We start from the raw sequence: 26430 nt of genomic DNA, 5'->3' as shown, positions 1-26430 counted from the left end.
CTGACCTCCACAGGTACGTCTGGGTCTCAGCTGCCTGTCAAACTCAAGTTTCCAGTTGTTGTGATAATAATAATGATAACAATAATAATAATAATAATAATAATAATATTGCAAAAACAGCCTGAAAATTATAAACAACATAAAAATTACTATGTTTATTCTTTACAGCGCTAAATAAAACTGTAAACAGTTAGTGACTTTGAATGAAGTAATATTGAACAATAAAAGCTGCAATGTTCTGGATCCGGCGGTTTGGACCCCCGTCTTGAACCCTGACCCTAACCCAGTCCTGACCTCAGGTGAAACCTGCCGGATGACACACACTGCTAAGCCCCGCCTCCCCGGAGGGAAGCGGTATTTAATATTCAGATGCATTTCCTGTTGGAGACAGATTGAGGCCAGCCGGGAGTCTCTGTCATCCCGATCATCGGCGGGGGAATAACAACCAGCGCCGCTTCATCCGTCGCTCGCATAATTGACGGATATTAACTTCCCATCAGGCAAGTCTAATTATAATCAATCCTCCAATAAGGTGCGCGATTAAAGGAGCGATTTGATTGGTTAAAGTTTAACCCCAGAGGCCAATGAAGACAAACAGATTCATCAGGCCGATGGAGTGTCAGAGAAAACATCTGGAGGAGTTCTTCTCTTGGCGGCTGGTGACCTTGAACGCTCGCCCGGTGTTTTACATTCAGCCGACGCCGCCCGACGCCGCCCGATTGATTGATTGATCACATATTGACACGGAGAACAGCCTCCCTCCGCTCCGGGAGTCAGTCACTGCCACTGAAGGCTGATGGGAGGATGCGGTGCGTGAAGCTTCTCCGCCGTCTGGCTGCTGTGATTCTAAATCTGCCTTCTTTCAGTCGACAGCAGCTCAGACGAAACACACAGTTCCACACGGGGACCCTGATCAGAGTCGGATACTGACATCCAGGAAGCCCCGACTGGCAGAGTCCTCCTGAGTGGTGGAACCTGTGACGAGACTCGCTCTGCTGGTTCGACCCTCAGCGGCCGAAGCTTCTCTGCCATCATGGAAACAACCGTCTGCTCCACTGGTCCCAGGCGGAGAACATTATCAGGAACCGTGGCGGCGTTCGGACCAGCAGGAGTCCTCCATGAAACATCTGGCGCTAGCAGAGGGGTTAGCAGAGGGCTAGCTGAGGAGCGAGCAGAGGGGCTAGCAGAGGGCTAGCTGAGGAGCGAGCAGAGGGGCTAGCAGAGGAACTAGCTGAGGAGCTAACTGAGGGGCTAGCTCAGAAGCTAGCAGAGGTGCTAGCTGAGGTGCTGGCTGAGGAAAAAGCAGAGGAGCTAGAAGAGGAGCCAACAGAAGGGCTAGCAGAGGAGGTGGCAGAGGAGCTAGCAGAGGAGCTAGCTGAGGCATTAGCAGAAGTGCTAGCTGAAGAACTAACAAACATGTTAGCAGAGGCGCTTGCAGAGGCATTAGCAGAGGTGCTATCTGAGACGCTAGCAGAGGAGCTAACTAGGGTGCTAGCAGAGGAGCTAGCTGAGGGGCTAGTAGTGGAGCTAGCAGGGGAGCTACCAGAGGAGCTAGCTGAGAGGCTAGCAGAAGGTCTAGCAGAGGAGCTAGTAGAGGAAAAAGCAGAGGTACTAGCAGAGGGCCTAGCAGAGGGCCTAGCAGAGGAGCTAACAGAGTCGTTAGCAGAGGCGTTAGCAGAGGAGCTAGCAGTGTGCAGGGAGCTGGTCGGGGGTAAACGGCTGCAGAGGCCCGCTGACCGGTCCACTCCTCGCCGTCTGGACGGAGCTCGTGTCTCTCAGACCTGACAGATGATCCTGGTCTCTGAGGTGAATCCGGCGCCGTCGCCTGGCAACAGCACCTGTAAATCCTCACCTCCACGAAGCTGGAGGGAATAAAAGACGGTGGCCAGGTTTGATGTCAGTGACTCGCCGCTCGCTCCATCGATTCCCCCGGAGCCTGAACGGAGGATGAAAGAGCTCCCTGAGCTCTCAGACACTCCGGTAAACATCGATCTGCAGCACCGATTCCCCAGCCTCCAAACGGATCTGCTGATCCGATCGAACGGCGTCGCTTCACATGTTTTATTCATGGTTTTCTGTGTTGGGGTTTATCCTCACCTGCTCCGGCTGAGCAGAACTCCCACACGTTTCTTCATGGTGGCTGATCGTAGAGTTTCCACAGTTAATCACAGTTAATCATGTCTTCAATCAAAGTGATTTCTCACTGATTTGTCTTATTTAGCAATCGAATGAACACAAAGGAAGAACTTTCTTTCAGACCTTGTTGGATTTTCTTTCAGAATAAAGCTTAAAAGGTGTGTTTTTTTTCTCTGAGGAGCTGGAAACTGAAGAATCGTCTCGTTTCCTCTGAAAACCATTCAGCTTCAGGCTCTCACAGGAAAACCTCCGTCCTCCAGTCAGAGCGTCCGCGGACAGGAAGTCCTTCATGTCCCAGACGATCAGAGACAGACTGTAAAGCACTTTGTCCAAAGAGGAAGAGGAACGTGACAGAGGAGCAGATCATGACCACTGTGTCAAAGCAACCCACAGCAGCAGGTCTCTGACCTCTGACCCCGGTGTTACCTGTCCCGGTCTCTGACCTCTGACCTCTGACCCCGGTGTCACCTGTCCCATTTGACATCAGGGAGCCGTCGCAGGACGACGTCTGCAGATCAGGGATCAGTACCGTCGTCCCTCAGAGAACCAACACAGATTCTCAGAGCAAACATCAGGTCATGTTAGCTTTTAGCTGCACTGAGAAACTTTCAGCTCACTTCTTTAGGGTGACGTTTTGAATGTTTTAAAGCTTAGGCAGAGGAGTGAGAGGGGAGTGAGAGAGGAAACAGAGGAGTGAGAGAAGTCTTACAGAGGAGTACGAGGAGAGGGAGAGAGGAAACAGGAGTGACAGAGGAGTGAGAGAGGGAACAGAGGAGTAAGAGGAAACACAGAGGAGTGACAGAAGAGTTACAGAGGAGTGAGAGGGGAGTGAGAGATGAAACAGAGGAGTGAGAGAGGATACAGAGGAGTGAGAGAAGAGTTACAGAGGAGTGAGAGGGGAGTGAGAGAGGAAACAAAGGAGTGACAGAGGATTGAGAGATGAGTGAGATAGGGAAAAGAGGAGTGATAGATGAATGAGAGGAGTGACAGATGAGTGATAAAGGATTGAGGGAGGAGTGACAGTGGAGTGATAAAGGAGTGAGGGAGGAGTGACAGAGGGATGATAGAGGAGTGACAGTTGAATGATAGAGTGAGAGAGAGAAGTGATAGAGGAGTGACAGTGGAATAAGGGAGGAGTGACAGAGGGGTGATAAAGGAGTGACAGTTCAGTGATAGAGGAGTGAGAGAGAAGTAATAGAGGAGTGACAGTGGAGTGAGGGAGGAGTGACCGAGGGGTGATGGAGGAGTGACAGTTGAGTGATAGAGGAGTGAGAGAGAAGTGATAGAGGTGTGACAGTGGAGTGAGAGAAGAGTGAGGAAGGAGTGACAGAAGGGTGATAGAGGAGTGACAGTTGAGTGAGAGAGGAGTGAGGGAGAAGTGACAGAGGAGTGAGGGAGGAGTGAGAGGGGGAACAGAGTAGTGATAGAGGAGTGTTTGGGCATCTCTCTTAGTCAGCCCTTGCTGTCTCTCTGTGTCTCCTGGTCTCTCTCTGTCTCCTGCTGTCTCTCTCTCTGTCTCCTGGTGTCTCTGTGTCTCCTGGTCTCTCTGTGTCTCCTGGTCTCTCTCTGTCTCCTGCTGTCTCTCTCTCTGTCTCCTGGTGTCTCTGTGTCTCCTGGTCTCTCTCTGTCTCCTGCTGTCTCTCTCTCTGTCTCCTGGTGTCTCTGTGTCTCCTGGTCTCTCTGTGTCTCCTGGTCTCTCTCTGTCTCCTGCTGTCTCTCTCTCTGTCTCCTGGTGTCTCTGTGTCTCCTGGTCTCTCTGTGTCTCCTGCTGTCTCTCTGTCTCCTGCTGTCTCTCTCTCTGTCTCCTGGTGTCTCTGTGTCTCCTGGTCTCTCTGTGTCTCCTGCTGTCTCTCTGTCTCCTGGTGTCTCTCTCTATCTCCTGGTGTCTCTCTGTGTCTCCTGGTCTCTCTCTGTCTCCAGCTGTCTCTCTGTCTCCTGGTGTCTCTGTGTCTCCTGGTCTCTCTGTGTCTCCTGCTGTCTCTCTGTCTTCTGCTGTCTCTCTCTGTCTCCTGCTGTCTCTCTGTCTCCTGCTGTCTCTCTGTCTCCTGCTGTCTCTCTGTCTCCTGGTGTCTCATGTCCCTGATCAGATGCAGCCAGTCGCCATGACGCCTCCAGCTCCTGGAACTGGACGCTTGTGTTGATGGAGGACATGAGGACATGTCCAGAAGCTGCTGAGGACACGGCGGCGCCCAGACCAGGAGTGACACACGGCGGCGGAGTTGCTGGTTCCATGACGGCTCAGCCGCCGACGGTTCTTCTCCAGAAGACGTTCGCCGAGGCTCAACGTCTCCGGCTTCACGCCGCCAGGCAGAAAGATCAGATCAGACACGCTAAGAGAGGCGCCGCCACAGCGGTCTCACACTCACAGGAACGTTACAGCCGGAGGCTGTGATGCAACTGCTTTTTGAGTGCCGTGCTCAAGGGCACTCTGGCAGAGGAAAGGAAGCAAGCAGACCTCATCAAAGTGCAATGGAGACGCAGTCCATTCATTTCCCGTGTGTGTGAGAGAGGACGAGTCCTCAGCAGCTTCACCCTCCTCTGGAGGAAACGCATGAGGAGGGTTTCCCATCATGCACTGCAGCACCGCGTCCTCATGCGTCCCGTTAATCCTTTTCCTCTGCCGTTGCATTTCACCCACATTTTACACATTTCCCGCCGTGCTGAGACGACAGAGAAACACACATAGAATGAGTTTCCATGATTTCAAAAAGAGCAGCGAGCACGACTGGAAATGGCTGGCAGGTTTTTACTTTACCATACATTTATTTATTTATTAAAACGTTATGTTTTAATGATTTCATCTCATGTAAATATCATCAAAACGATGTATAGATTTTAAAACAGTCCGTAGTTTGAAACGTTTGTGAAAGTGGGTGCCAGATGAGGAAGATGCTTTATAAAGTGGATCACAGAGGAGGAAGATGCTCTACGGTCAGGCTGTCAGCTGAAGTCCTGTGAATACAGCCCTACCAGACGCTTTCTGTCAACGTTTCAAAGTGTGTTGGCGTTCCTCAGCTTGGCGTCTTCTTCTTCTCTCCTGGTTTCAGTGTTCCTCAGCTTGGCGTCTTCTTCTTCTCTCCTGGTTTTGTCTTTTGTCTCCAGGCTCTGGTCTTTCTTCACCCTCCACCTTCCTGGGTTCCTCCTGCTCCAGTCACTCATGTCTTTTGTTCCACATGTTTTCCAGCCTGACAGACACGCTGAGGTGACGTCTCTTTCCTGTGTGTGTGTGTGTGTGTGTGTGTGTGTGTGTGTGTGTGTGTGTGTGTGTGTGTAAAGAAATTGATTTTTGGCACCTTGTGGTTGATGGATTCCTCCCCCTGCTGATCCTGCGTGTTCGAACTCGTCTCAACACCGAAGGAAAGACTGGCAGCAGAGACACTCCACTGCTCGGGTTCAGCTCCAGATCCTGAAGACCGGCTCGGGTTCAGCTCCAGATCCTGAAGACCGGCTCGGGTTCAGCTCCAGATCCTGAAGACCGGCTCGGGTTCAGCTCCAGATCCTGAAGACCGGCTCGGGTTCAGCTCCAGATCCTGAAGACCGGCTCGGGTTCAGCTCCAGATCCTGAAGACCGGCTCGGGTTCAGCTCCAGATCCTGAAGACCGGCTCGGGTTCAGCTCCAGATCCTGAAGACCGGCTCGGGTTCAGCTCCAGATCCTGAAGACCGGCTCGGGTTCAGCTCCAGATCCTGAAGACCGGCTCGGGTTCAGCTCCAGATCCTGAAGACCGGCTCGGGTTCAGCTCCAGATCCTGAAGACCGGCTCGGGTTCATCTCCACAGCACCATTTAATAGGAAAACACTGATTCCATCACAAAGACACTCGTGATTTAAATGGAAAAAGCGGCTCCACACATGGTTCAAACACAGAAGCTTCAGTCTGAAAGCTTCTCTCTGTCTCTCTCTCTCTCTCTCTCACACACACACACTGTACACGCACACTGCATGCACATTCACACACTGTATACACACATGCACTGCACACACACTCCTTGTACACTGTATGCACATTCACACACACTGTCAACACACAGTGCATCAACACACGCACACCTGCAGCCACACACACACACACACACACACACACACACACACACACACACACACACACACACACACTCAGACTCCCTGCAGGTGGTTTCCTCTTGTCTCAGCGGCTGTGTTCATCACTCCTCTCTGCTGGCTCCAACACACTCCGCACTTCATCACTGTCAGAGCTGTGAGAGGCTGCAGAGTGTGTGTGTGTGTGTGTGTGTGTGTGTGTGTGTGTGTGTGTGTGTGTGTGTGTGTGTGTGTGTGTGTGTGTGTGTGTGTTAATGCATATGTGAGCATTATTTCCTCCCACGGATCCACATTATTTGACCACACCGCCCGGCCCGCTTCATGCAAACACCGACATTAATTTCAATTACTTTCTTTGTGCGGCGCCAAGTGAGAAATAAATGAAAAGAGGAGAATCAAACACAGCTGATGTCTGAGGCGCCGGAGGCCGCAGAGGAACAGGAAGTCCCTCCCCTGCCGCCCCACGCCTCAGCCTTTCTATTTTGGGGGGACTTAAAGTTTTAATTTGGATGGATTGCAGCGGTGGAGGTGTTGCTCTGGACGCCATAATGAACGCTGAGGGAGAGGAGCAGCGCGAGCATTATTAATGAGTCACTTAACGGTGGGGGGGGGGGGGGGTGCAACATCAGTAGAGAGGAAGAGGATGAGGAAGGCCTAGGATTTAGGCAGTGAAATGAAGGGACAAGGTGATCGCTGGATGTTTTGGATGCAGAAAGCCTCCACCCCTGACTCTGGTTCTGCAGAAAGCCTCCACCCCTGACTCTGGTTCTGCAGAAAGCCTCCACCCCTGACTCTGGTTCTGCAGAAAGCCTCCACCCCTGACTCTGGCTCTGCAGGTTCCTTCCTGCTTCTATCCTGCTCTGGTTGGCTTGAAGCTGAACAGACTGTTGTTCTGGTTGCGGTTTGAATAAAGCTGAGCTGAACTGAAGGCCGCTGGTCCGTTCAGACCTGCTGCGGCTCATTTTCAGTCCTTCTTGCTGCAGATCGCGGTTCTCCAGGTTGACGTCGTGCCGGTTTGGAACTTTCTGGATCAAGACATGATGTGAACTCTTAAACAATGACTCCAGTGAACAGAAGATGTCTGACAGTGGAACATCTGAGGAACATCTGGATGTTTCAGTGTTCGATGGGTGGTTCACTGTCTGACCCTTCCCTTTGGTTCAGAGCCGGAACCTGGCATCCAGAACCTCCTCCCGGTTCAGTACCGCCGCCGCCGCCACCGCCACCGCCGCCACCGCCGCCGCCACCGCCGCCGCCACCGCCGCCACGCTGTCTTTTTTCACTCGGCACGTCACGTCTGTGCTTCAGTGTTATGAAACACAGAAACTGTCACATTAACTGTGGGAAATGTGGAGCGGCATGTGTGCTGGCGCCTGTCCTGGTGGAACATGGCCGGCCGCCGCCGCCACCGCCACTCGGACATTCATGCGTTCACTCCTACAGCTCCAGGCCTTCTCCGGTCGGAGACGTGGTCCTCGGTGCGCCACCGGGACGACAGTTCGGACTCGGCGGAGTGTGTTGAGTGTGTTGGCAGCGCGTTCCGGCGGAGAGTCACACGTTCTGCGCTCCTCCAGACGAGTCGCACTCCATTGTCTGGGAGACGGCGCCGCGCTTGCATAAGCCCTTATCTAACTTTCTGGATTGTTGCATTTCATCAAAACATTTCTGAGATTTCAAACCCAGAATTTAACTTGGGAGGGTTAAAAGGCTCACACACTCACACACACTCACACACACTCACACACACTCACACTCGGGCTGCCAGGGGATGCTGGATGTACTGTATGGTGCTGTGTCAGGCACAGACTGTTCCTTCTGAGGAGAGATATGAGCTGATCCAGATACACAACATGAGGACGAGGCTGGAGCTGCGATCGCCGCTCACACACACACACACACACACACACACACACACACACACACACACACACGCGCGCGCGCGCGCGCGCCGGCAGTGCATGCAGGAATGTTCGGTGTGTGTCTCGCAGCCTCCGCGCCGCTGAGCTTCATTGTTGTCCGGGAGCTATTAAAAGCCCGCCGGCGAGCTGGACTGCTTGATGTGTTCCTTCGCTCTCCTCCAGCAGAGGATCCGGCCAAACGCCTGAAAACGCTTCCTGAGCTCGTCGGGCAGAAACCTGAACCAAAAACCACGCAAGAGCGAATAATGTTCTGAGGAAGCCGCAGAGCCGGATCCAGTGAGCACAGACAGAAAGACAGCGGATCAAAGACGAGCCTCCAGACTGCAGCTGAAGACGCCCGTCCTCCCGATGGAGCTGTCCGTGAAATTCAACACGAAGTGCAGCGTCAGGCAGAGGAGGACCGGCGTCTTCACCGCCGCTCGCCAAGGTTCCTGAGAGAAGTCTGTTAAAAACACGCAAGAAAAATAGGAAAACACAAGATTATGGTGGAGGAAGAGGAAGAAGAGACTTCGTAACCAATAAGTCCATCAGAGTCCAGCAGGGACAGACGGACTTATCATATAGGAGAGAAGGAGGAGGGCAGAGAGGTCAGGGTTTCTCCGACAGAGAGGAGGACTGTCCCTCAATACCTGGGTCAAAGAGAACCGACAGACGTTCTCCGTGCTGGTGGAACCCTGAGGAACAGGAAGTTTACATCCGAAAAGAAAAAGGAAAAGAAGACAGGGAAGAGAAAAGAAGTGGAAGAACTGAGAAGACATTCTGAATCGGTCACCTCTCCTGCCTTCACTGTTGTTCTGTCACATTCTTAGATGTGAGTTCCCGGGAGTTTCTGGGAGTTTCTGAGGGTGTCTTGGAGTTTCTGAGAGTTTCTGGGAGTTTCTGGGAGGTCCTGGGAGTTTCTGGGAGGTCCTGGGAGTTTCTGGGAGGTCCTGGGAGTTTCTGGGAGTTTCTGGGAGTTTCTGGGAGTTTCTGGGAGGTCCTGGGAGTTCCTGGGAGTTCCTGGGAGTTCCTGGGAGTTCCTGGGAGTTTCTGGGAGGTCCTGGGAGTTTCTGGGAGTTCCTGGGAGTTCCTGGGAGTTTCTGGGAGTTTCTGGGAGGTCCTGGGAGTTTCTGGGAGTTCCTGGGAGTTCCTGGGAGTTTCTGGGAGTTTCTGGGAGGTCCTGGGAGTTCCTGGGAGTTCCTGGGAGTTCCTGGGAGTTCCTGGGAGTTCCTGGGAGTTTCTGGGAGGTCCTGGGAGTTTCTGGGAGTTTCTGGGAGGTCCTGGGAGTTTCTGGGAGTTCCTGGGAGTTCCTGGGAGTTCCTGGGAGTTTCTGGGAGTTCCTGGGAGTTTCTGGGAGTTCCTGGGAGGTCCTGGGAGTTTCTGGGAGTTCCTGCTCTTCATGTTGAGATGTTTGAGAGAGAACGTTCTGAGTTCCCCTCATGTTCTCTGAAGAAGACCTGAGTCAGAGGCTGAATCCATTCTTTCTGGATCATCTGGGATTTAAGAGCCAGGACCAGGACCAGGACCAGGACCAGAGCCAGGACTAGAGCCAGGACCAGGACTAGAGCCAGGATGAAAGACAGGACTAGATCCAGGACAAGGGCCAGGACTAAAGACAGGACCAGGACCAGGACCAGAGCCAGGACCAGAGCCAGGACCTGCTTCTGGGGTGCCTGCTTCCAGCTGGACTGGAAGAGACCGGCCTCCCCGAGCAGCGGGGACACTAAATCAGAAAAGCCCCAGTTGGACAGGATGTGGAACCTGCACAGATGGATGAACGGACGGATGGACAGGTGGACAGACGGATGTCTGGATGGACGGACAGACTGTAACCAGTAGAGTGAAGATAAGTTCCACTGGAGGAGGCAGTCAGCGTCGTCTCACTGTGTCTTCAGTCCCTTCATTCCTGAGTCGTTGCTGCAGACATGAAGCCGAATGACAACATGAATCCACAAAGAGCCTGACGTCACCCAGAAAGTGAGACAGCGTGAGCGCCGTGCGAGCGCCGTGCGAGCGCCGTTTCCACGGTGAGGCCGGCTGAATGTGAGCTGCAGAGAGAGAGGGGGGGGGGGGGGGGGGGGGGGGGGGGGGGGGGGGGGGACATGAGTACATTGTGTAATCTCACCACATATGATTCATGTGGTATTTCTGTCGGCTCCCGGCGGGACGCATCACATCCTCTGCTTTACACTCTGCACCGGGCGCTCGCCGCATTTCCCAGGCCTCTACCATGAAGGAGGAGGGACGGACGGACGGCGAGGCCCGCCGCCGCCGCCGCTGTGTGACCGGTGGATCTGTTTAGGTTCACCAATCCTCTGCGCTCCTGCAGGAGCCATGAAATCCTTCAAAGTCATCACTGCCTGGAAATCAATGCCTCACAGTGTTACTGATATTACTGAAGTTAAGGCAGTAGTTCAGTTTTATTTATTTATTTATTTATGGGGGTTTACTGGTTGGTGGTCTGCTCTTGCATTGAAAGGCTGGTGAGGAGCTCCACAGTTTGCAATAACATCCAGAAATGTGAAATAACATGTTAATTTGAAAAGGCTGGTTCTGATAAATGATCTCAGGAGACGGCGGCGGCGTCTTCGGGGGGGAAATCGCTCGCACAAGAACAAGTTTACACATTACTGTGGCTAATATCTTCAAGGGGTTTGATGTCCCGGAGCGTTCACACCTCCACACAAGATGGCCAGCCTCGTAGGGAGGACGAGGACGAGGACGAGGACGAGGAAGAGGAAGCTGCGCTCTTCCTCCGTTCGATAGCGCCGAGGCGAGGAGCAGATGGTGTGAGAGATTGGAAACATCGTCTGGAGTCGGCCAACCCTGGGCTAATGGCAAGCTGTGCTGGCAGCGCCGTGTGAGTGTGTGAGGGCTTGAAATTGTCTTACTGTGCATAGCTGGCTTGTTAAAGTTCATTACTCTGTGTGTGTGTGTGTGTCGGTGTGTGTGCTGTAATATTTCACAATGTGAGGAAAGCTTTTAAAAGTTTGTTTGTGATCCTGAGAGTGACACTAATGAAGAGATAAACAGGGACGAGCGCCAGGCAGCTTCAGAAATCATGCTTACAGCTCCACGAGTTCCACTGCTGCATTAATCATCATTAGCTGGATTTGAAACAAACACTCAAAGTGTCGGCGTGTGAGGCGGTAAATAAGCCAAAGAGAGCACACAGCAGGCAGAAAGAGGTGTTTAAACTCCCCTCCGGTGTGGTTTCCTCCTTCAGTGCAGCCAGTTTGAGGCTGTCCCTCCTTCCTCCCCCTCTGGAGTTCAGCCGGGGTTCAGCTCTGCTCCGGACGGCGTCCCACCAGCCGCTCTCCTCTTCCTCCTTCTCCAGGTGAGCCGCCTGCCTCACAGAGCTGAGACCGTGGAGCTTCGTTAATCCCCCGGGAGGAAGGAAGAATCCCCGGTGCTCCAGGGAGCCGTGGGAATCAGCTGTCAGCTGTGGGAATCAAACCTCTGGCCTCTTCTCCAACCCTGCTGTCTCCCAGTCATACAGATGTTGAAGAGAACAACCTGATTATGATACTGACTGTGGGAAAAGAGAAACAGCTGACTCAGCCACAGAACCCCGACAGATTCACGATCAATAATGATCACTGATGACTGGATAGTGAAGGAAGACCTGGAGGTTTGGTGGATTGTGTTCAGAAAGTTGAAGTCACTCAGGTAATCTGAAAAAGATAATCTTTTCATCTTCATTTTGAGCCAAGACCAAGAACTGATTGGTTTATAAACTCTCCAGAATGTATAGGAATCAGGAGAATGAAGAATGTGGAGTTAAACTTAACAGATGTGACACTCGGAGCCTGGCTTTATCACAGAGTTCACTTCAAAAGCAGCATGACCAAGACACTGGACGCTCTCTAAAGTTGTCATCAGTATGTTGCTTTATAAAACGTTCCATCGCTGTGCTTGAACGAAAGTACAAGCTGAAGTCTGGAAAGCAACAGTAAATTCTTGGTTTGTCATCTCAGTAATGAGGACGTGTTGTTCCTTTTGTGCTGCAAACCCTCCGAGACTACAGCTTGTTGAGCAGCAACTGTTCTGCTAATGTTCTGCTAAAGTGGCTCGTCACCTGCTGCAAGCCCAACACTCCACATTCCTGTCCAACGGACGGAGCAGGCAGAACATTTCTGCACCTATTTCACAGTTTTATCGTTCCACAGACAAACAGATGTGACACTAAGTGATTATAATTCAGCAGCAAAGTTGATCAAAGCTATAAAGTGTGTGAGGGCAAACAGGAGAGTGCATTAAAGACTGTGTGAAGTGTGCACAGCATCACTCAGCTTAAGGAGATGAGAAAATATGATGAGAAAATACAGCCAGAGATCTTCTGCACACTGAAAACACAACAGAAGCTCACACAGCTTATGAAAAGTCAACATGTTGGAAGCAACGCAGATTAATGTCCAGCATGAGCAGAATGTGTTTGAATTCATGGGACATGATGAAGAGACAGTATCATGACAGAGAACAAGAAAAAAACACAACTGTTTCTGCGAACATTAAAAAGAAAACTTTCCTCTTTCTCCAAATAATAACCTTAGTCTGGACGCTGAGAGGATTCAGACATGACACATATCAAGATTCAGACATGAAACACATCAGGATTCAGACATGAAACACATCAGGATTCAGACATGAAACACATCAGGATTCAGACATGAAACACATCAGGATTCAGACATGAAACACATCAGGATTCAGACATGAAACACATCAGGATTTACATATGAAACACATCAGGATTCAGACATGAAACACATCAGGATTTACATATGAAACACATCAGGATTCAGATATGAAACACAACAATATTGAGTGGGAGGAAACCACAGAACAACCATGTTTACCAGCTAGGTTGTGAGGATCTAGTGTCATCTGAATGATCTGGAGCACTCTGGAGGATCTGGAGCTACCTGGAAGATCTGCTGTCATCTGGAGGGTCTGATGTCGTCAATCCTACACCACCCCCTAACCCTACCCCGACTCTGCTCTACCCCAATCCTACCTCTGCAACTACCCCTAATCCTACCACTACCCTATGATTACGCCTATACCTACGTCTACCCCATCCACATACCTACCCCTACCTCCAACCCTACCCCATACCCCATACCCCTACCCTCATCCCTACACCTACCCCTAACCCTAAACCTACCCGTACTCCAACCCTACACCTACCCCATACCCCTATTTTATCCCTAAAAACAGATAAAATACAATTTAAACAAAGTGCCACTGTGCTACTGAGAGTAAAAAGCCAGCCTGAATAGATGAGTTTTAAGTCTGGATTTAAAAAGGCCCAAGTCAGTGATGGTTCTGGCAGCTTAACTAATGCTAATGCTAATGCTAACAGTAAATTCATACAGCTCAGGAGAACTTCCGTCAGGGTTGAGTTAAATGAGTCTGAATTGTGTTTGCTGTGGTATTTGTGCTTTTGTAATCTTGCTTAATCTTTGCCCATTTTCAGATCAATTGGACTTCCTTCATAAATTCAACTCCGTCTTACTGATACTGACGTGGAGTTCATGGCGTTGGTCTGGTTCTTAGAGGCAAATGAGAGGTGATGGACGTTTTTAGAGTTTTCTTCCTGCCATCTGCTGAGATCTGAATTTTTCAAGCATGCCTGAACATGCTACATGTGCAACAGACTTTTTATTGGAGAATCAGTGCTCTGCATGTTTCAGATTGAGCAGGGAGACATTAAACCATGCAGGGGCTTTTTGCTGTAACAACATTTTATGCATTGCTTATTTCATTTCGTGCCTGGGAACTGAAACTGAGACAGAAACAAGTGTTGAGTGTGCAGATGAGTGGAAATGTAAATGTGAGTATATAGTAGCACAGGTGAGCTGTCTGTGTGCATAGGCCATGTTATTGCCTGTGTTGCTCTCCCACATGGGGCCCCAGTGGATTGTGGGAGTGGGGGTGGCAGAACACAGCCATCTGCTGCAGGAGAACATGGAGAGAAAGGGTGAGGAGGACTGTGGAGACGGAGTGGAAGACGAAGGGCGGGCGGCACATCTTGCTTTTGTCTGGTGCACAACGTGTCTCCGCATTTCTGGCTTGAAGAATCGGTTTCAGCGAGCGTTAGGATGAGACTTCACCAGAAAACAATCCACTCCAGACAGCCAGTGAAAAGTGAAGGACATGAAATAGTTCTGATTGAAACTTAAAGATCTGAGTTGGAAGCTCCAGTTTGGACTCTCTCGCCGTCTCACTGTCCCCATTCAAGTCAGTTTCAGTCACAGACTGCATGAAATGTCCATTGTGTGCAGTGAATGGCTGGTTATTGAACATGATGCTCGCAGCAGTGCGAGCTCTCTCGGCGCCCAGGAACATGATTTATACGCCTGCTCTGGGCTTGTCGCGATGCCACTCACAGCCATTTATCTTGTCTGGGCTCTGGCCGGCTCCCCTCGCCGCTTTCTGTTGTTTCAGCATGAATGATCCTCTCCATTGACAGCTCTGTTCATCCCCGCAGGCAGATCTGCACCTGTAACCGAAGCCCGGTGGATGCCGGCCTAATTACCGCTCTCATCTGGCACCCAGCTGCCTTCATGTCCTCGCACGAACCCGTACAGCAGAGCTCGGAGGAAGAGGCATGAGCCCGCGAAAAAATGAGCCTTCATGGCTGCGAAAGCCGCTTTCTGCAGGTCAGGATGAGAGAGAGCAGTCAGTCCAGCAACATGAAGGACACGGCATGCTTCAGTCCCTCAAAAAGTAACGAGTGCTGCATCCACAGGGAGAACATGCAGAGCCCCCTGCTGTCAGCCAGTGCCGGGCTGGCGTGGCGGCGGCGGACGGCGTGCCTGCGCTGATGTGTAACAGCTACTGTTTTTAAACCCAGACATGCGGAGCTGTCAGCGGCTGCTTGTGGAGTAAAAGGAGCCGGCTGCCGCTCAGGGGTCGACGAGTTCACCGCCGTCGCCGAGAACCGGGCAGGTTGGAGCCGCGCGCCGCCGCACGGAACAGCCAGGCATTGAGAAATGAGCATGCAATCTTCTGCGCTTGAATAGCGCTCCCAGAAACAATGTTTCCTCAGCTGGAATGAATATTGCTGCCTCAAATGGACGTATTGAAGCAGCAGATGATGACGCACACGGCGGAGAAGCGCATTGTACGATTTACAGTCAGCAAAGGACGGAGTCATTGTGAGGCTGGAAGCTCGGCATCAAACGCTGCTCATTAATTCTGCCCTGAGCTCGGCGGTGGATGCACTCACACCAAGGCCCGGTGCGCCGCAGCACAATTTACATGCAAATCCTGACCTTTGCCAAACTGTTGGATGACTGCTCTACGTTTTCCTGTTTCTCCTCAAACAGTTGTTTGCACGCAGATTTCTTCCATTTCTGTGCTTCAGTCACTCATGAGACGGTCCGCTGCCTGCAGGTTGGGGCTGGCGTCAGTCAACAGGCTGGAATATGACGTTCTGGGTTCGTGACGAGGCTCCGACAGCTCCGGTCGAATACGTAGCGCCCCAAAAATACAGCCCGCCGCGGCCGGGCCGGCTGGAAAATAACACCGCGGCAAAGCTGAGGAGGAACATGCTCCGAGCATTACCGCACTCTTATGCAACCGCACAATGAGACGGCGATATTTGGGGAATGTAAGTCGACACCGTGAGGCCGTTATAGACGAGCTGTTGCCGGCGTTCAGCCGGGTAGCCGTGCAGGTGACGAGCGAGCACGGAGGAGTCCAGGACCGGAGGAGGAACCAGGGCTCCACCAGCAGCTGCTTCCCTCCGTCTGCACCTTGGTTTGTTCTACTTCCACTGTGTCTGATCGGATCTCACCTTCACTTTGACCTTGACTTTAGTTTTTTGAAACTTTGTGTTTCAGTCTGACTCAAAAAAGACATTTTTAATATCTGGAATCATCGGAGACGGGGTCCTTCATAAAAATCCAGAGATCTGAGCATCAGGCACACAAGGTCAAAGGTCAAGATCACTGTCATGCCATTTCATCTGACTAAATGTCCTGTAGGAGGGGGATGGATGGATGGATGGATGGATGGATGATGGATGATGGATGATGGATGATATGGATGATGGATGGATGGATGGATGAATGGATGGATGAAAGATGATGGATGGATGGATGGATGGATGGATGGATGGATGGATGATGGATGGGTGATGGATGGATGAATGGATGGGTGATGGATGATGGATGGATGGATGAAAGATGATGGACGAATGATGGATGGATGGATGGATGAAAGATGATGGCTGGATGGATGGATGGATGGATGAAAGATGATGGCTGGATGGATGGATGGATGGATGGATGGATGGATGGATGGAAGATGGATGGATGGAAGATGATGGATGGATGGATGGATGGATGGATGAAGATGATGGATGGATGGAAGGATGGATGATGGATGGATGATGGATGGATGGATGGATGGATGATGGATGGGTGATGGATGGATGATGGATGGGTGATGATTGGATGGATGGATGGGTGATGGATGATGGATGGATGGATGAAAGATGATGGATGGATGGAAGGATGGATGGATGATGGATGGATGGATGGTTGGATGATGGATGGCAGATGATGGATGGATGTCCTCCCCCTCCTCCTCCACCCCTCCTCCATCCTCCCCTCCTCACCCTGTCATCAGCTCATGCCATCTCAGTCCTCACTCTCTCGTTTCCTGGCGTTTGCTCACACCTCCACCTGTATTTGCGTCCTCTGTTGCTCCGCCACGCTCTTTGTGCGCGGCCTGCTTTTTGTTCAAAGCACTTTGTGGATAAATCCGACTTCCCCCGGTGCTCGACGCTGCCTCCATCGGGCGGCCGAGCCGTGGGGCGGCCGCCGGTTCCAGGGAGGTGTATCAGCCGAGCTCTCATTAGCAGCATCATCATACGTAGCTCTGGCACGTGTAATGCCATTAGAGGGGATTTGGCATCTGATAGCTGAGTAATGGGATTAGCCGGCCTGTAAGTCTCCGGCACCAGAACCGAAGGTCTTCCCCACTCTTTGGTCAGGAAGGCCGTCCCAACCCGCCGTTTGCTTTCGGCCGCTGGCTCTCTTCTCTTTATTTTTAGCCTCTTTGTAGTGTTTAGTAAGTTATTTTTACTGCCTGCAGAGGATCTAGCCACATCGCACGCCTGTTTTCCCTCCAGAGGCAGAAGCTACAAAATGAGCAACTCACCCCTGCGACTGATCACTGATCTGAACTTGCTGTTCTGACATGTTATTACATCACTTCCTGCCTGTCTTTGTCCTGCTTGTTAGCATTAGCATTAGTGAAAGCTAACAGTTACTAACCCTCTAAACTCTTGCTTACTGGAGGCTCCTGAACCGACTCAGTCCTCCTGAACCGTAGCATGAGTAGCTGTGACTAGCTTCCCGTTCTGCTCCTGTCCGCATGCTGCTAGCTTACAGTTCCAGCACGTCTTCCTCCCGATGGAACTCTAGATTAACTCTGAGCAACATGACAGTAATCCGCCTGTTTACACATCAACACGACGGGCCCCGCGGAGGGAGACCACGGCCGAGCCAGACTGACTTCCACAGGTCGTGAGTTGATTTCAGCAGCTGGTAAATGACTCCATGTCTTCATGAAGAAGTCTTGAATCACCCAAGGACGGCAGAACGTCTCGGCCTTCGTACCTCAACCCAAGGCCACATGCACAGCACACTGCTTGAATGCAGCCTTTGTAATTAGCGCAGTCGTGACACAGTGGAGTCATTTAGCGGCACAAATCCTGCAGGTGATGGTACAGCTGCTGTTAAAGCATTAGCCCGTGCAGGGTTAAATTCCCATAACTGAATTAGTTCCCCGTGCGTGACGCCAACAAGAACCTGACAATGAAGTGTAATCTGATTATGCACTGATTGGGTGACCACAACTGTGCGTGCTGTGTGGTGCTGTGTGAGCGGAAACAGGTGTTTGGATCTGCGTTTCTAATATCTGTGGAGAGATGAGCGGCCTGTAAGCGTTTCCAGGACGGAGCGGGGCCTCGCTTGTTCTTTGTGCAGTTCCACTGGTAAGGAAAGTGCGTGCCAGGGGAATAACGTGTATAGGAACTGAACTCCTCACCCCCACTATGTTCATGCCTCCAGCTCCAACCAGCTACATACAGGACTGTGTGTTTCACTGACGATGAAAGCAAACGCTCCAATATAGAACAGGTGACTCAGCTTCCAGCTTGGCAGAGAAATCCCCCGAGACCTTTGACCTCTTAATCGTTTCGCAGCGCTTATGGTTGGAGAGCTGCTCCAGGCTATTAGAGAGATTAGTGTCACGCAGATTTGGGAACGGGCCAAGCCTATATCTGTACTTCATGGTATTCTCAGCATTTATTACTGAGCACCCAACCCGTGGTGAAACCTGATCTGTGAGCGTATAGCAGCACGAGCGCCGCAGGCTGGAACCTATGGCTGCGCTCGCTCTGCCGGGTGCCATGGCTTCTGGACAGGCTGCAACTTCGACAAACAGGACTGGAGCTGAGTGTTGCTGCGTTTTACTCCTGCACAGGAAATGCACACTTTTATGTTTTGGTTCCAAAAATCCCCCTACAACATGGTATGATACGTGTTAGAGGGAGTCACATAACGTCATTGTTTAAAAGTGTGCAACAAACATTCATTTGGGCTGTTTGGTGAGGTGGAAAACAAAAATAACGCTCTAATACCCGCCCATATTTTATCTCTGCGGCACACGCCGGAGTGGAAAAGAAGCATCCACCGCGAACAAAAACAATCCCCGGGTCGAAGAGGAGTTCAATCAAGGTGAACAGAGTGAGGCAGGTGAGAGCGGAAGTGGTGCAGCCGGCCTTCACAATAAGACAACGGACGACACGTGGGCGGAATCCTCCTGCACGACTTTGACTAATAAACTGAGGCTGACTGAAGTCGACTGTCTTCATGTCTTAAACATGTATTTCTGTCATTTTAATTTTTCTTCAGTCTCCATTTTCTGCTCCATGTCCTCCTGTGCAGAGTCCCAGACCGCTGGAGGGACAATCCTGACTGCGGACATGACATGTCACAGTGACAGTGTCCATGACATCTGGACAGGTGAGGACAGGGGCAGGCGAGGACAGGGACATCAAGACAGGTGAGGACAGGGACACACAGACAGGTGAGGACAGAGACATCTGGACAGGTGAGGACGGGTACATCTGGACAATTGAGGACAGGGGTGAGGACAGGAATACATGGACAGGTCACCAGTCCATCACAGGACCAAACACCAAGACAGACAACACAGTCTCACCAGGAGACAATTCATGGTCCATGGCAAGAATCACACTGAGAGAACATGTAAAGTTCACACAGAGACCCAGCTGGTATTTGCACCCACAACCTTCTTCCTGTGAGATGAGAACCTTCAGTGTCTCATGGTTGCATCTGTTTGAGGTGAAAATCTGGTATTTGTGTTTGTTGTATAGGTTTAATAAACATTGACTGTGTTTTCTTACTGTCTTGTTTTCTTTGTTGTTGTTTTCTTTCTGTTTGTGTTGTTTAATTGATATTTTCCCTCCTTGTTGTCTTATTATCTTGTTTTTTTTATTGTTTCCCACCACATTTCTTGTCCCACAGTTTTTTGTGTGTCTTGTTTGCTTTGTTGTTGTTTTCTTTCTGTTTTTGTTTTATTGACGTGTTCCCTCTCAGTTGTTGTTGTTTCTGTTGTCTAACATCACATTTTTTGACCTACTGTTTTTCGTTTTTCTTCTCGTTGCTTGTTCTGTTGCTGTTTTCTTGTACTTGTGTTGTTTATTGCAATTCTCGTTCCGTGCGCAGCTGAACTCCTCTCGGACTTTACGCTGAAACTCCAGACCGGAAGTTGCGTGCGCCACAGTCTCGAGCTTGCCTCCGGCCCGTGTCGCCATCTTGGAGTCGTCCCGACCAGAGGAGCAGACGGAGCTGGAAAAAACCCGCTCGTCCTCAACGCAACGCGGATTAACGGCGGCCGGAGCCGCGGTCGTATTTGCTCCGGTTCCGGGATCTTCTGGACCGGGGACGGTGGTCGTGCCCGCGGCGGGGAGCCCGCTCGGTCGTCGGTTTGTCCGTGTTTGGGCCGGGCAGCGCCGCCGGACCGCCGCTCGGAGCCCAGGCGGAATAAAAGACGGATTAAAAGACGGAATAACCGATAAAGCCACCGAGTTTTTCCCGGAGCCCCGCCGGGAATGAGCGCCCCGACGCCGGCTTGACGTCGGACCGCGATGCGCCGAGGCTCACCGGGGAGAAGCGGGATCGCGGAGCGGAGTGCGCTTGATTCGTAGACCGATGGAAGCTCGCCCTGCCCGGCTGTGCTCGGCTCGCGGCGCCGCCAGCGGCTGATCGGGCTCCGCTCTTCCCGACTGTTCCCGGCATGCTGCAGGGCCGCAGAGGACCGGGCCCGTCCCGCCGCGTCTAGCCCACCGGAGACCCTGCTCTGGATCGTGGATCGTGGAGCCCGGCAGAGGCCGGATCTTGTGGATCGAAGCCGTTTAGAAGATGCTCTTCCTGCGGAGACCGTGCTGCTGCCGGCCGGAAGACGTTTGACTGGACTCCGCTGTGAAGCCGCTCCTGGACGAACCTGGACGAACCTGGAGGACCAGGTCTCGATTTCTCTCTGCAGACAGGATCAACCTCGGATGGAACATGGGGGACGCCACCAAGCTGGCCTTCGCCGTGTTCCTCATCTCCTGCTCTTCAGGTGGGTGTGGAGGCTTTCTGCAGGGACCAGGACTGCTGGACCCAGTCCTAGATCCAGTCCTAGACCCAGCCCTAGACCCTCTGCAGGGATCAGGACTGCTGGACCCGGTCCTCGATCCAGTCCTAGACCCTCTGCAGGGATCAGGACTGCTGGACCCGGTCCTCGATCCAGTCCTAGACCCTCTGCAGGGATCAGGACTGCTGGACCCAGTCCTAGATCCAGTCCTAGACCCTCTGCAGGGACCCTGTTCGAGAGTGAGAAAGACTGTTATAAGATGTGTGTGTGTGTGTGTGTGTGTGTGTGTGTGTGTGTGTGGGGGGGGTGAGGAAGACTGTTATAGAATGGGGGGAGTGAGGAAGACTGTTATGTAAGAGGAAGCTGACAGGACTGAATTAAAGGTGAGGAAGACTCCGGCTCGTCCGTCTCTTCCTGGAAACGTTGAGTTTCACGCTGGAGTCTGTCCTGATGCTGAGAGGCGAGGGAGAGGAGGAGGAGGAGGAGGAGGAAGGCCGTCCAGCAGAACGCGCTGACGACGCAGATGTGGTGGAACCGGGAGATCTGCCTCGACCGGTTTACCTCCACCGGCCGAATATTTTCACAGAGAAGGCATCTGAACGTCGGCGTGGAGGAAGAGAGATGAAGAGCAGCCTTGCTCTCCTCCCTGAGGAAGCTGGAGCGCCTTCATCCTCCTCCTCCTCCTCCTCCCCCCCCCAGGACAGATCCCTCTCCTCTCCTGGAATAAACCCAGCCAGCCTCGTTTGACCTGCTCCTCTGTGAACATCTGAGGGAAACTCTGGGTTTACCCTCCAGGACGCCGAGCATCTTCCTCCTCCTCCTCCTCCTCTCTGGGGAGGGGGGGGGGGATTGCTGTGGTTCGGGGGGGTTTCTCTGGTGTGGCGGTGGACGTCTGAGAGAGCCAGGTGAATAGGTGAATGGGAGTGAATCGGCTCCTTTATCTGATGGAGCTGGAATCCAGAGACGTTTCTTTGTCGTCAGTCAGTTTTGATGAGGAGGAACTCGGTGATTCTGGACGTGGAGCTGGTGTCTCTCCGTCTCCTCGCGTCTTTATTGGCTGCTGTTGTGAAGTTTTGATTCAAACGACCCTGGAGGAAGTGAAGACGCTCTCCTTTTATCCGCTGTCTCTGAACGTGAATCTTCCTTCCCGACCGACCTTTAAGCAGATGTGTGTGTTTGTGGTCCTGTTGGAGTGAGCGCTCCTCGCTGCCGTCGCCGTGGCGATGAACGTCTGGAGGCTGGTCGCAGCGTCCCGGTGTGTGACGGTGCAGCAGGAGTGTGTTGATCAGAGGTCGTCTGCTCCGCCGCTGGCCGGTAAATATTGACGTTCTGATCGGATCTGATTTGCTGCGGGCGCCGGCTGAAGCAACGTGCACGTCACACGTGCGCGGTTTTTAACTTATCCAGTAACACCTGAAGAAATGGGGAAGGTGACGCTCCTGAAACGCTCCAGCAGGGCGGCTGCTCTCATCACGCTGCAGATGCTTCAGTCTCGGCTTCGTACGAGAAGCTTTGATCTGAATCTGGACTTCAGGATACTTCCTGAGACGTTCGGTCCAGTGTTTCATACACACATCAACTGAAACGGACCGCAACACACTCATAACATGATGTACCCAGAGTCTGAGAGCTGTGGAGACATGGTTCGAATCCCGGATCAGAATGAAGCTGCTGCTGCCGCCATAAAGCTCTGAAGCCCATTTCTCATGGTTCACACTGAAGCTTCTGACTGTATGAGCTGAAGCCGGCTCTTCCCTCCATGCTTCTAACTATAAATATGAGCTGAAGCTGGCTGTTTCCTTCTTTCTTCTAATTGTAAATATGAGCTGAAGCTGGCTGTTCCCTTCATCTAACTGTAAATATGAGCTGAAGCTGGCTGTTCCCGCCATGCTTCTAACTTTAACAATGAACTGAAGCTGGCTGTTCCCTTCATGCTTCTAACTGTAAATATGAGCTGAAGCTGGCTGTTCCCGCCATGCTTCTAACTTTAACAATGAACTGAAGCTGGCTGTTCCCTCCATGCTTCTAACTATAAATATGAGCTGAAGCTGGCTTTTCCCTTCATCTAACTGTAAATATGAGCTGAAGCTGGCTGTTCCCGCCATGCTTCTAACTTTAACAATGAACTGAAGCTGGCTGTTCCCTTCATGCTTCTAACTGTAAATATGAGCTGAAGCTGGCTGTTCCCGCCATGCTTCTAACTTTAACAATGAACTGAAGCTGGCTGTTCCCTTCATGCTTCTAACTGTAAATATGAGCTGAAGCTGGCTGTTCCCTTCATGCTTCTAACTGTAAATATGAGCTGAAGCTGGCTGTTCCCTTCATGCTTCTAACTGTAAATATGAGCTGAAGCTGGCTGTTCCCTTCATGCTTCTAACTGTAAATATGAGCTGAAGCTGGCTGTTCCCTTCATGCTTCTAACTGTGAATATGAGCTGAAGCTGGCTGTTCCCTTCATGCTTCTAACTGTAAATATGAGCTGAAGCTGGCTGTTCCCTTCATGCTTCTAACTGTAAATATGAGCTGAAGCTGGCTGTTCCCTTCATGCTTCTAACTGTAAATATGAGCTGAAGCTGGCTGTTCCCTTCATGCTTCTAACTGTGAATATGAGCTGAAGCTGGCTGTTCCCTTCATGCTTCTAACTGTAAATATGAGCTGAAGCTGGCTGTTCCCTTCATGCTTCTAACTGTAAATATGAGCTGAAGCTGGCTGTTCCCGCCATGCTTCTAACTTTAACAATGAACTGAAGCTGGCTGTTCCCTTCATGCTTCTAACTGTAAATATGAGCTGAAGCTGGCTGTTCCCTTCATGCTTCTAACTGTAAATATGAGCTGAAGCTGGCTGTTCCCTTCATGCTTCTAACTGTAAATATGAGCTGAAGCTGGCTGTTCCCTTCATGCTTCTAACTGTAAATATGAGCTGAAGCTGGCTGTTCCCTTCATGCTTCTAACTGTGAATATGAGCTGAAGCTGGCTGTTCCCTTCATGCTTCTAACTGTAAATATGAGCTGAAGCTGGCTGTTCCCGTCATGCTTCTAACTGTAAATATGAGCTAGAGCTGGCTTTTCCCTTCATCTAACTGTAAATATGAGCTCAAGCTGGCTCTTCCCCCCATGCTTGTAACTGTAAATATGAGCTGAAGCTGGCTGTTCCCGCCATGCTTCTAACTTTAACAATGAACTGAAGCTGGCTGTTCCCTTCATGCTTCTAACTGTAAATATGAGCTGAAGCTGGCTGTTCCCGCCATGCTTCTAACTGTAAAACAGTGTGTTAAACCTGAAAGCTGATGTGAAGCCGGTGTATGAACAGTGTGCTTTGCCCTTTGACCTTAGGACAGCTTCGTTTCCACATCTTGACCTTTGCACTGTGGCTCAGAGTTAATGATCACTGGCTTTTCCCGTGGCCGTGTTGTTGTTTACCTTTGGCCGGTTCACACGTCAAAGATTTTAGCGCTGCTGACTTAGCCCGCTGTTAGCTTTAGCATTAACTTTAGCATTAGCATTAGCCATTTTTAGCTGTTAGAACATGAGCCACTCCACACTGGAAGGAGTGTTAGCTTGTATCCACAGTAACTGTCATTAGCAGTAGCAGCAGAGGGGGGACAGCTAGCAGCTAGCAGCGAGCGACGGCCGTGACGCAACTCGCCGCTTCAGTTTCAGCGCCGTGTTCTAACCAGTTCAGTGACTGTCAGAGAAGTAGTTTCTGCTAATCAGTAACTAGCGTGGAGGACTAACAGGAAGCAGGAGCTAATGCTAACAGCCCTGATGGGGGAAGTCCTGAGGAACCGGAGCGCCGGCCGGCGTCTTCCCGCCGCTCTCATCGCAGTGATCGGTGTTGTTAGTTAAAGTAACCGGTTCATTCCAGCTTCGTGGTTGAACTCATCCACAGGAAGGAGTCTCTGGTTTGAGCCTGAACTCAGCTGTGCTGCTTCTCCTGCAGTGAACTTTGACCTGTGAAGTGTTTGGAAGCACGAGTGTGTGTTGAGCGCTCTCCCGGCTCGTCTCTCCCGTGTGAAACGTGCTTCTTTCATGTCTTTTACGGTTGTTCCTCCTCTTTTAATCACACGAGCCGCACTGACGGCGCTCCGAGCGCTCGCTCAGATTAAAAGTCGTTCACGCCGGGGGGATCTGGGGGGGCCGTGAGCGTAATTAGAGGAAATCATTGGCAAGGCGGTTCAGTGTACTTTTCATCTGAGGCAGTAAATATTCTGCGCTGCAAACAGGTCAATGCAAATACAAAGGCTGATCTGCCAACGCCTTTCAGATCAGCACTGACGTCCCTCCATGGTTAACTCGGCCTCCTGAGAGGAAGCCGTGCAGGCTGAAGGATGCGTTCAGGGTGAACTCAGGATCGCGGCATGTGGATGGACGCTCCTGGGTCCAGTGGGGGACATGTCGGACATCCGCCGCAGCGTCCTTCAGCTCATTGTGAGTCTCGCTGGACGACAGTAGCGGCTAAAAGCTTGAAATGTAAATGTGGACCAAGCCGACCTCTGTAATTGGAAGTGGACGGATCGCCCTCGTAGCCATTACTGAGTCAAATTAAAAGAAATGGGAGGAGAGACGGGCGTCTCAGCGTCACCTGCAGTCCTGAGGTCTGCTGATGAGCCCACTCACTTTCTAAATGGAGCTTTTGGGATGAATCTATTCATATCTGCAGCTCTATTTCATCTCAGTCTAGACCTCTTGAAGTGTGGCTCCCTCGGAGATCGGTCCACTTCGGTCCTTTCCTGTAAGTAACGCTTCCTGCAGATGTTGCTTTATGTGCCGGCGAGGGTTTCAGTCTAGACAGGCCGGCTGCTCCGACCAGAGGCTTTGATCCTTGATTAAAAACTGCGAGCTGTACATTCATCACGCTCTTGTTTCAGGCCGTCTCGAGGGTTCTCGCCTGCTCCACACACCCTCTTCCTCCACCTCCTCCTCCGTTCATCCCTTTCTCCACATTCCTCCTTGGCTTTGAGAAAAGAGCGAGTGAAAATCACCTCCGTAATGACTCCATTTATTAAGAATTCATTTTTTCACCTGTGGAAGCAGGTGGTTACTATCAGATCGGTTGGTCGGCGCTCTCGTGAGTCGGGTGAAACGTAGTTTTGAAGTTCAGAGGCGCAGTTAGTTGTTAGAACTGAAGCCTTTTGGACCCTCTGTCAGGTCACCTGTGCTTGACCCACTGAGACACTTCAGCCAATCAGGTCTGTCCATTAGAGAGTCCACTTCCTGTCCGGTGTAGCAGCAGGACAGTGGAAGGGTGGGGCAGTGACGGCATCCCGGTACATTTAGGTGAACACTGTTACTACTGTTACGGTTGCTGACTGGCAGGTTACGAGGAGCCCCGCCTCCGGCCTGGAGCCCCGCCTCCGGCCTGGAGCCCCGCCTCTCCCCTGAAGCCCTGGTGTGAATGCAGCCAGGTGAAGAGGGGATGTGTTGAAGCTCTTGCTGAATCTCAGCAGTCATCAGGGTGTTGTGCCCCTAACCCTGACCCCTGACCCCTGACCCCTGACCTCCTGCAGACCCTGCAGATGTGTTGTTTTCTGCTTCTGGGGAGTGAAATCCTTCTCTTACTGCGCCGCTAATGTAGCCTCAATTAAAAATACACACGTGTTGGTGTTTTATTTTGGCGGTGGCGCCTCGTGGCCAGCCTGCGTCGTTACTTTACACTAA

The 26430-nt window shown here is 51.6% G+C and overlaps 2 protein-coding genes across 4 annotated transcripts in view; both read left to right on the top strand.

The window, feature by feature from the left end:
- The window catches only part of LOC115383905 (scavenger receptor cysteine-rich type 1 protein M130-like), a gene marked incomplete at its 5' end in the record, with an annotated part of 310771 nt that overhangs the window by 182985 nt on the left and 101356 nt on the right, over nt 1–26430 (top strand). The window lies entirely within an intron of this gene.
- LOC115383689 (activin receptor type-2A) overlaps nt 19916–26430 on the top strand; it is a 28754-nt gene continuing 22239 nt past the window's right edge. Inside the window, exon 1 of one of the 3 annotated variants that reach the window (XM_030085863.1) lies at nt 19916–20760. In XM_030085863.1, the coding sequence (XP_029941723.1) occupies nt 20706–20760 (55 nt within the window). In that variant the 5' untranslated portion in view covers nt 19916–20705. The remainder of the gene's footprint in view (nt 20761–26430) is intronic. The other 2 variants (XM_030085862.1, XM_030085864.1) reach the window with 2 other exon arrangements.

This window comes from Salarias fasciatus, assembly GCF_902148845.1.
Source record: "Salarias fasciatus chromosome 23 unlocalized genomic scaffold, fSalaFa1.1 super_scaffold_20, whole genome shotgun sequence".
Classification (NCBI taxonomy): domain Eukaryota; kingdom Metazoa; phylum Chordata; class Actinopteri; order Blenniiformes; family Blenniidae; genus Salarias; species Salarias fasciatus.
This window is presented reverse-complemented; position numbering and strand designations above follow the sequence as displayed.